Here is a 10,834-nt window from a genome sequence, read left to right as displayed (position 1 = left end):
CCATGAATATGACAAAATATGTATAGTGCTTTCGGAAAATATTCAGACCCTGTCACTTTTCCACGTTAAACAACCTTACTCTAAAATGGATTAAAAAATATATATTATCAATTTTCTCACACAATACCCCATAATGGAGCAAAAACAGATTTTTAGACATTTTGCAAATGTATTAAAAATAAAAACATATTTACATTCAGACCCTTTACTATGAGACTCAAAATTGAGCTCAGACGCATCTTGTATCCATTGATCACCCTTGAGATGTTTTTTCAAAAGACCTGTTTTCACTTTGTCATTATGTGATATTGTGTGTAGATTGATGAGGGGGAAAAATGTATTTAAGTCATTTTAGAATAAGGCTGTAACGTAACAAAATGTGGAAAAAATTAGTGGGTCTGAATATTTTACGAATGCACTGTATTTACATCAGAATTCTGAAAATGAAATGATACTTGAATCAAATGATGGTAATTTAGCTTTTTAGTACTAATGTGGATTGTACTTTGGGAAAAAGCCGCAGTATGTCACGGGAAAAAAAACATTTTTGTTTTACAGAATATGCAAAATAACAGTAATTTTGCTAAAATAACTGTTTTGGAGAAAAAAAATTGTTTCAGATAACTGTAACTACAAGTATAATGATGTTTTGATAAAGAAATAAGGCGATGTTTTGCTAAAATTGTTGTTTTTCCCCCATAGTTTCTGGTAATTGATGTATGTAAAATATGTTGGTAGCTTGAGGGTTAATCAGTAAAAACATAATACTATTACTATTTTCGTGGTAAGTCATGCCAATGAGTCAGCCAAGGTTTTTGTTTAATAAATTACAGTACCTGAGAAGAAAGAAGAGACCTGCACACTGCTCTTGCTAGTATCACTGCTTTTATATTAAGCTTTAGGTATTGGCCTCAAGGCCTTCGTCAGAGCTTTTGAGAGTGTTCACAATTTGCAACCCTATGAAGACATTTCTCATTTTATTCAACTGTTACTATGCACCTGCAACAAAGATAGACTCAGATGTGCGAGTGCCTTAAGATTTAAAACAAAAAATTAACTAATGAAAAAAATCATCACTACCAAAAGAAGTCAATTCACCACATTTATAAAAATCGGCCCCACAGGTCACATGGTCAGCAAAACCCCTTTGCCTTAACCAAAGATGGTGGTGTAGGCCTATACTTCTTCACTATCAGGAATCAAGGTACGGTAAGAATCAAGGTAAAGGTAAAAATAAACGTCTTGTTTTCGAGATGATAGTTTCCAGATTCGCCCATAATAATGACCTACGGCTTGTATTTCTGTATGTTATTATGTTATAATTAAGTCTATGATTTGATAGAGCAGTCTGACCTTAGCGGTGGTAGGCACGAGCAAGCTCGTAAGCATTCATTCAAACAGCACTGTGGTGCGTTTGACAGCAGCTCTTCGCAATGCTTCAAGCATTGAGCTGTTTATGACTTCAAGCCTATCAACTCCAGAGATTAGGCTGGTGTAACCGATGTGAAATGGCTAGCTAGTTAGCGGGGTGCGCGCTAATAGCGTTTCAAACGTCACTCGCTCTGAGACTTGGAGTGGTTGTTTCCCTTGCTCTGCATGGGTAACGCTGCTTCGAGGGTGGCTGTTGTCGATGTGTTCCTGGTTCGAGCCCAGGTAGGAACGAGGAGAGGGACGGAAGCTATACTGTGACACTGGCAATACTAAAGTGCCTATAAGAACATCCAATAGTCAAAGGTTAATGAAATACAAATGTTATAGAGAGAAATAGTCCTATAATTCCTATAATAACTACAACCTAAAACTTCTTACCTGGGAATATTGAAGACTCATGTTAAAAGGAACCACCAGCTTTCATATGTTCTCATGTTCTGAGCAAGGAACTTAAACGTTATAGCTTTCTTACATGGCTTTCTTACATGTGGCATTTTTACTTTCTTATCCAACACTTTGTTTTTGCATTATTTAAACCAAATTGAACATGTTTCATTATTTATTTGAGGCTAAATTGATTTTATTTATGTATTATATTAAGTTAAAAAGTGTTCATTCAGTATTGTTGTAATTGTCGTTATTACAAATAACATTTTAAAATCGACAGATTAATCAGCATCGACTTGTTTTTGGTCCTCTAATAATTGGTATCGGTATTGAAAAATCATAATCGGTCGACCTCTAGTATAAATACACAGGGGACAATGGGGAAGATGGGCAACACCTGGAGGGGGGTGGAGACAAGCACAATGACAGGTGAAACAGATCAGGGTGTGACACTCACTGTAATTAGGTTAAACACTTTGGGCCCAATTCAGACTTATGAAATTGACACCTTTCCTACACACTTCTCAGTAGTTCGTATTCAGACTTACCTTACACAGTTGCGTAACAGGTTTTGCAGGTATGGTTCCTTTGCGTGCGCTGAATAAATGTAATTAAACCGCCGACAACCCTCCCACTGTGCCACTTGGGGGCTCCCGAGTGGCACAGCGGTCTAAGGCACTGCATCTCAGTGCAAGAGGGGTCACTACAGTCCTAGGTTCGATTCCAGGCTGTATCACATTCAGTCGTGATTGGGAGTCCCATAGGGCTGCGCACAATCTGCCCAGCATCGTCCAGGTTTGGCCGGGGTAGGCCGTCATTGTAAATAAGAATTTGTTCTTAAACACCATGGGACCACGCAGCTGTCATACCGCTCAGGAAGGAGACGTGTTCTGTCTCCTAGAGTTGAACGTACTTTGGTGCGAAAAGTGCAAATCAATCCTAGAACAACAGCAAAGGACCTTGTGAAGATGCTGGAGGAAATAATACATTAGTCTGACCTTAGCGGTGGTAGGCACGAGCAAGCTCGTAAGCATTCCTTCAAACAGCACTGTGGTGCGTTTGACAGCAGCTCTTCGCAATGCAATGCTTCAAGCATTGAGCTGTTTATGACTTCAAGCCTATCAACTCCAGAGATTAGGCTGGTGTAACCGGTCAGCTAAGGTCAGACATACATTACAAAAGTATCTATAGCCACAGTAAAACGAGTCCTATATCGCCATAACCTGAAAGGCCGCTCAGCAAGGAAGAAGCCACTGCTCCAAAACCACCATAAAAAAGCCAGACTACGGTTTGGAACTGCACATAGAGAAATGTCCTCTGGTATGATGAAACAAAAATGGAACTGTTTGGCCATAATGACCATCATCATGTTTGGAGGAAAAAGGTGGAGGCTTGCAAGCCGAAGAACACCATCCCAACCGCGAAGCACAGGGGTGGCAGCATCATGTTGTGGGGGTGCTTTGCTGCAGGAGGGACTTGTGCACTTCACAAAATAGATGACATCATGAGGGAGGAAAGTTACGTGGAAATATTGAAGCAACATCTCAAGACATCAGTCAAGAAGTTAAAGCTTGGTCGCAAATAGTTCTTCCAAATGGACAATTACCCCAAGCATACTTCCAAAGTTGTGCCAAAATGGCTTAAGGACAACAAATTCAAGGTATTGGAGTGGCCATCACAAAGCCCTGACCTCAATCCCATAGAAAATGTGTGGGCAGAACTGAAAAGGCGTGTGCGAGCAAGGAGGCCTACAAACCTGACTCAGTTACACCAGCTCTGTCAGGAGGAATGGGCCAAAATTCACCCAACTTATTGTGAGAAGATTGTGGAAGGCTACACGAAATGCTTGACCCAAGTTAAACAATTTAAAGGCAACGTTACCAAATACTAATTGAGTATGTAAACTTCTGACCCACTGGGAAAGTGATGAAAGAAATTAAACCTGAAATAAATAATTCTCTCTACTATTATTCTGAAGTTTCACATTCTTAAAATAAAGTGGTGATCCTAACTGACGTAAGACAGGGTTATTTACTAGGATTAAATGCCAGGAATTGTGAAAAACTGAGTTTAAATGTACTTGGCTGAGGTGTATGTAAACTTACGACTTCAACTGTAGGTATTGGTCTTAAGCCGAAAAAGGAAATCCACATGAGCACCACAATGCCTACTCCACCTATGCTCTTCCAAAGTTTTCCAGCACTATTATACTATTTCCAGTCTATTGTACTTCAAACAATGTGTATGCAGGTTGCTTAGGATTCAAACATTCTCAAATAGCCTAATTCATACAATACAATAATGTGATTTGTACCGCATACATTTTAAAGTATTGGATTCTTCACACAACACACTAATTTCCGTAAACCTTTTTATTTAGCAATACGTCATTGAGGGGGGGAAAAATCATAACATATTGTTCGGTCAGTAGGTGCCCAACATAAGTAGGAGCCCAACATTCTGACCTTAAAAAACTACTCAGTAAAGTGAAAATAATAGATTAACTTTATATAATTTACATTTTTTCTCATTCCATCACTGCTGCTCTTACAATCTGACTCTTGCTGTAGCCTTTTAGATAAGACTCAAAACAATTTAAGAATATATTTCTTACTTTTTAGTAGACACTCTTAACCAGAGCAACTAGGGATAAGTGCTTTGCTCAAGGGCACATGAACAGATTTTTCACCTAGTCAGCTTGGGGAATTGAACCAGCAACCTTTTGGTTAATGGCCCAACATGCTTAACCACTAGGCTACTTGCCACTCTTTCAATTATTCTGAAGGCTCTATCAACAAACTGAAGAAGCAACCCAAAGCAAGTTTGAAAACAGTTCAGATATGCCCCTAGAATCTGGCCTTTGATTCTTGCAAACCATTGGCTCTCAGTGGTCACCTGTGGCTCCATTTCAAAGTTCAAAGTTTAAATCAGCATCTTGTTGTGAAACCCCCGTCAGACATTTTGTCCAGAGTTGCGTAACAAGATCATGTAAACCCGGCCCAATGAACTCATCTTACCTAACTGTGTTCGTCATTAGCTTTTGTCATTGTTTTTGCACACAATGTTTGCATAAAATGGCATCCTATTTCCTATATAGTCCACTACTTTTGACCAGGCCCATAGGGATCTGGTCAAAAGTAATGCACTATGTAGGGATTAGGGTGTCATTTCAGACACACAAGAAAAGCCATCTTTAAAGTAGAGCAACAAACAGAACCCAATGGATTGAACTATGTACTGCACTTTAGACTCAGCTATTCTCAGGAACATGTACATAAAGCATGCTTACCTTAAAGGGCTGATAGCCTGAAGCTCATAAAAGAGTTAAAATAACATGCATTTATTAGTGTTCATGATAATCTAGGCTGTTAAACCAATGTGCTGACCGCTATGTAATTTGACCACAACAGATTTCACAAATGTATTTATTTTTTAAAATAAGTGTAGCCTACCATGCATTGGAAAAACATGGGGTGGCAGGGTAGCCTAGTGGTTAGAGTGTTGGACTAGTAACCGGAAGGTTGCAAGTTAAAATCCCCAAGCTGACAAGGTACAAATGAACAGGCAGTTAACCCAGTTAACCCTGCCCCTGAACAGGCAGTTAACCCACTGTTCCTAGGCTGTCATTGAAAATAAGAATTTGTTCTTAACTGACTTGCCTGGTTAAATAAAGGTTAAAAAAAAACATGTTCTATTGGTCTTTATGGGAGATGCTATCACCTTTCCATTTTTTGGCTACATTATTTAGCAACTGGTTTCTCTCTGGTCTCTGGTATCTTTCATTCCTTGTCAGACTGATTTCCCGACACTAAAGGACACATAAGACACCACCAGAGATTCTAAATATCTAAAACCAGCTGCAGAATCGTTTTTCTCATAACTCATCATCCTTGTTTCACTCCAAATGTCATACAATTATTTGTGTTACTTCAACGGCCTACAGACAAGTACATGTTCACACATTATTAAATTTCATGGTTTGCACTAAATGTAGTTCTCTCATTCAAAATGAATAGTGATCTAACTGCACACTATCTGCATCCTCCGTGTAATCTATTTATTGATAAGGCACCCAATAGATGTCCTACATATCATGCGGAGAGCAGACATTTTGGGGACAGTGCTTTTCAAAACTAGTTTAGGGCCTTCAGTCTGGTTCCATTTCAGCCAGCACCACTTACCAGTCCTTTCAGATCTGTGAAATCACAGAAACGGGTAAGAGTGAGGGGGGTAAAGTAACTGGTTGGAACCAGGCCAACATCACTGGAGCATTTGTAAGAACCTGTTTATTATCTGTGAACTTTGCCCTCACTAACCTGCTCAGCCACATGTGTTCTCAACCTCGTCCCTCCCTTTGAAAGGCCAACTGTGATTGGTTCAAACAACTGCACACCCCCGCCTCTCCCGCACTCTCGGCTCTTTAGTTATATTTTAACTTTAGGGTGATACATTGAGGAACTCACCTGTCCTCATCCCCTCTCAAGAACCTGTACAGCGTTCTAAATCGCCATGTCTGACCGGGGCTCATTCGACACTAATGTTGTTACCCTCACGAGATTCGTGCTGGAGGAGGGAAGGAAGGCGAAGGGAACGGGAGAACTGACAACCCTCCTCAACTCCATCTGCACAGCTGTCAAAGCCATCTCCACCGCCGTCAGGAAAGCTGGGATTGCCAACCTGTAAGTGCTGCTGCATGCAACAAGTGATAGTGTCAGTGGTTGTGTTCGTTCGTAGTCTAAATGCCACATTTATCAACTGAGCGGAGGAGGACGATAAGTAAGCATTTCACTGTTAGTCCACACCTGTTGTTTACGAAGCATGTGACGAATAAAATTGAATTTGAAGTATTTCATAACTGATCAACAGTGATTTTGCCATATTTGTGAGTTACTACAACAGACCATGCACCGGGGCAGAGAGACTAATATAAAATATTTACATTGTCCATCTAATCTGTTGGCCCTAATACCGTTGTCAACCTCGACTCAGGTCAATGTCCACACGAAATGTTGTTATTTTCATGCAAGCCAAGGCTATTGGAACAAGGTAGGCTACTCACAATTCGTGCATGATTTTCCTCGTGAGACATGCCTATTGTCTTCGTTAGGAGGAAGTAGAGACTATATAGAGACTGCATTCCACACGGACACAAAGCAGTGGCCTCTTCAATGCCACCTGGAGGGGATGTTTTTATGGGTTACTGACCAACTGCGCTATTTTGTGGGTTTTTTCCCTCATTGTTTGTAACTTATTTTGTACATAATGTTGTTGCTTCCGTCTCTTATGACCGAAAAGAGTTTACCTAAGTTACACCTACAAGTTACCTCGACTAACCTGCCTCGGTACCAGTACCCCTTCTATATAACCTCTTTATTGTTATTTAATTGTTACTTTTTTTTCCTTTAAAAAAAAACTTTATTTGATAAATCTCTTATTAACTCTATTTCTTGAACTGCATTGTTGGTTAAGATCTTGTAAGTAAGCATTTTACGGTAAGGTCTACTACACCTGTTGTATTTGGGGGCATGTGACAAATAAAACATGTGACAAATAAAAATGGGATTTGATTATATAAATACACTACGCCCTGTCCTTGCCCCTCCCTTCCTCCCCTCAACTGTATGACAGAGATGGGCCCAGTGATGTTACTGCTCTCACACATCTGCCCCCTGTTCCTCTATCACTGCCCTCACCCTCTCTCCTTCTCTCCCTCACCTGTCCATCTCTCCCTCTGTTCCTCCCTCTAGCTATGGCATTGCTGGGAGCACCAACGTGACAGGTGACCAGGTAAAGAAACTAGATGTTCTGTCCAACGACCTGGTCATCAACATGATTAAGTCCTCCTTCACCTCCTGTGTCCTGGTGTCAGAGGAGGACGAGAGGGCCCTCATCGTGGAACCAGAGAAACAGGTGCATATGTGTGTGTGGCCCAGATTGAAGTTGGGATCTTCTTGTGACATCAATGTGACAATGTCCTTTTTATTTCTCTCGCAGGGAAAATATATTGTGTGCTTCGACCCACTTGATGGCTCGTCAAACATTGACTGTCTTGTATCAATTGGAACAATTTTTGCCATCTACAGAAAGGTTGGTGTTTGTTTTGTTTCTGGTGGTTTTTCTGTGATTCCTCTATGGCCCAAACATACATTCTGTTTTAGCCTCATACATTTTCTAACATTCCCAGACATTCTGTTTCATTCTCAGACACGTTGTTTGTCTCAGTCACACCATAGTGCCAATTTCTACTGTAGTTAGGCTGTTTCACTGTTCTTCTGTTATTTTTGGTAATAACTATCCTCATGTTTGTCTCCCAGACAACAAACGATGAGCCCAATGAGAAGGACGCACTGCAGTCTGGACGTCACATTGTTGCCGCCGGTTACGCCCTCTACGGCAGTGCCACCATGATGGTACTCTCTACAGGACAAGGGGTCAACTGCTTCATGCTGGACCCTGTAAGTTCCAAATCCAAATTAAAGGACAAGTTTACCCAAAATCCAGAAACTCCCAAATGATTCCATACATTGAAACTAGTTCAGTGGAGTTTGCCCTCTCCCCCTCTCTGTCCCAGGAATGCTGAACTGAGACAACTTCACTGAACGAGTTTCAATGTATGGGAGTTTGGGTCAACTTTAATGTTTAAAAGTGCATTTTAAAATAGCAACACACTACAGTAAAACAGCAATAAAAGAACATGAAAACACAAATATCCCTGAAGTTGCTCAGTCATTGCTGCTCAGTCCTTGCTCCGTCTGTTTAGTCCATCGGGGAGTTCATCCTAACAGACAAGGACGTGAAGATCAAGAAGAGAGGAAAGATCTACAGTCTAAACGAAGGCTATGCTCAGCACTTCTACCCAGACGTCACAGAGTACCTGAAGAAAAAGAAATACCCAGAGGTAATTCATTAACTATAAACCTGAAAGGGCAGAGGGCATAAGTTTTACACTGTAATTCTGAACCATTAACAAGAGTTAATGGGTACTATTAAGTGACCAATAAAATGACTGAAATATGTCTGATATGTCTTACCTACTTTTTTAAATGCCCCTGTTGTAATCGCACTAAAAAAAGAGCGTTGGCTAAATAAAGAAAATATAAAATGACAGAATATCTGTGTCTAAAACTGAAGTGTTTACTTAGTTAATAAATGATCTCTAACTTTATATTGCTTTTTGTTTCCAGGATGGCAGTGCCCCCTATGGTGGGCGTTATGTTGGCTCCATGGTGGCTGATGTGCACAGGACTCTGGTGTACGGAGGCATCTTCTTATACCCTGCCAATGTCAAGAGCCCCAAGGGCAAGGTGAATGAGGCAGAGCGCTTCAGTTCATATAAATGAATATCTACTCTAAAAAAATATATACTAAACTTTATTATTTTTTAAATTTTTTTTACATACAAGTGACCAAAAGAGGGCTGACTGTGTCTCTCTTCCACCCCACCCTGTGTAGCTGAGGCTGCTGTACGAGTGCAACCCCATGTCGTTTATCATCGAGCAGGCTGGAGGCATGGCCACCACGGGGGAGATGAACGTGCTGGACATCCAGCCAGAGAACATCCACCAGCGGGTTCCTGTGGTCCTGGGCTCCCCTGAAGACGTCCAGGAGTACATCACCATCTACAAGAAGACACGCATGTGAGACAGTGCTGGAACCTTCTCTGGATCCATCATGACCTGCATGTCCACAAGGGTCGACCTTTGACCCTGACCATAAGATAGTAATCTTTGCATCATATGGATGGAGCTGTGGATATACAGTACAAGTCAAACGTTTGGACACCTACTCATTCAAGTGTTTATCTAGATTTTTTTCTTCTTTGCACACTCTTGGCATTCTCTCAACCAGCTTCATGAGGAATGCTTTACCAACAATCTTGAAGGAGTTCCCACATATGCTGAGCACTTGTTGGACTGCAGAATGAAGGAAAAGCGGCCAACTCATCCCAAACCATCTCAATTGGGTTGAGGTTGGGTGATTGTGGAGGCCAGATCATCTGATGCAGCACTCCATCACTCTCCTTGGTCAAATAGCCCTTACACAGCCTGGAGGTGTGTTTTGGGTCATTGTCCTGTTGAAAGCAAATTATAGTCCCACTAAGCACAAACCAGATGGGATGGTGTATCACTCTCGAATGCTGTGGTAGCCAAGTTGGTTAAGTGTACCTTGAATTCTATATAAATCACTGACAGTGTCACCAGCAAAGCACCATCACACCTCCTCCCCCATGCTTCACGGTGGAAACTACACATGCGGAGATAATTCATTCAACTACTCTGCGTCTCACAAAGACAAGGCGGTTGAAACCAAAAATTAGGACTCACCAGAACAAAGGACAGATTCTTACCTGTCTAATGTCCATTGCTTGTTTTTTTGTTGGTCCAAGCAAATCTCAAATCTCTTCTTCTTTTTGGTGTCCTTTAGTAGTGGTTTCTTTGCAGCAATTAGACCATGAAGGCCTGATTCACACTGTCCTCTGAACCGTTGATGTTGAGATGTGTCTGTTCCTTGAACTCTGTGAAGCATTTATTTGGGCTGCAGTCTGAGGTGCAGTTAACTCTAAGGAACTTATACTCTGCAGCAGAGGTAACTCTGGGTCTTCCTTTCCTGTGGCGGTCCTCATGAGAGCCAGTTTCATCATAGTGCTTGATGACTTTTTGCGACTGCACTTGAAGAAACTTTAAAAGTTCTTGAAATTTTCCTGATTGACTGACCTTCATGTCTTAAAGTAATGCTGGACTGTTGTTTCTCTTTGCTTATTTGAGATGTTCTTGCCATAATATGGACTTGGTCTTTTATCAAATAGGGCTACCTTCTGTATACCTTGTCACAACACAACCGATTGGCTCAAACGCATTAAGAAGGAAATAAATTCCAAAAATGAACTTTTTACAAGGCAGACCTGTTAATTGAAATGCATTCCAGGTGACTATCTCATGATGCTGGTTGAGAGAATGCCAAGAGTGTGCAAAGTTGTCATCAAGGCAAAGGGTGGCTACTTTGAAGAACCTGAAAT

General features: G+C 41.0%; 1 protein-coding gene across 1 annotated transcript; it reads left to right on the top strand.

The window, feature by feature from the left end:
- The first annotated feature begins 6,243 nt into the window (after window positions 1-6,243).
- Window positions 6,244-9,669, top strand: LOC112246230 (fructose-1,6-bisphosphatase 1-like). Its single transcript, XM_024414535.2, has 7 exons — window positions 6,244-6,497; window positions 7,566-7,728; window positions 7,813-7,905; window positions 8,133-8,273; window positions 8,579-8,716; window positions 9,003-9,122; window positions 9,271-9,669. The coding sequence occupies exons 1-7, from the start codon at window positions 6,328-6,330 to the stop codon at window positions 9,457-9,459; spliced, it is 1,014 nt and encodes a 337-aa protein (XP_024270303.1). The 5' UTR covers window positions 6,244-6,327; the 3' UTR covers window positions 9,460-9,669.
- The last annotated feature ends 1,165 nt before the right edge of the window (window positions 9,670-10,834 follow it).

Source organism: Oncorhynchus tshawytscha, linkage group LG20 (assembly GCF_018296145.1).
Source record: "Oncorhynchus tshawytscha isolate Ot180627B linkage group LG20, Otsh_v2.0, whole genome shotgun sequence".
Taxonomy (NCBI): domain Eukaryota; kingdom Metazoa; phylum Chordata; class Actinopteri; order Salmoniformes; family Salmonidae; genus Oncorhynchus; species Oncorhynchus tshawytscha.
The sequence above is the reverse complement of the archived record's forward strand: the minus strand, read 5'-3'. Positions and strand labels throughout refer to the sequence as shown.

Excerpts from the sequence above, each read along its gene's own strand:
- LOC112246230 (XM_024414535.2), top strand. The coding sequence starts at position 6,328 with ATGTCTGACCGGGGCTCATTCGACACTAATGTTGTTACCCTCACGAGA. Across the intron at positions 6,498-7,565 it reads AAAGCTGGGATTGCCAACCT|CTATGGCATTGCTGGGAGCA; the intron begins GTAAGTGCTGCT and ends TCCTCCCTCTAG. Across the intron at positions 8,274-8,578 it reads ACTGCTTCATGCTGGACCCT|TCCATCGGGGAGTTCATCCT; the intron begins GTAAGTTCCAAA and ends CCGTCTGTTTAG.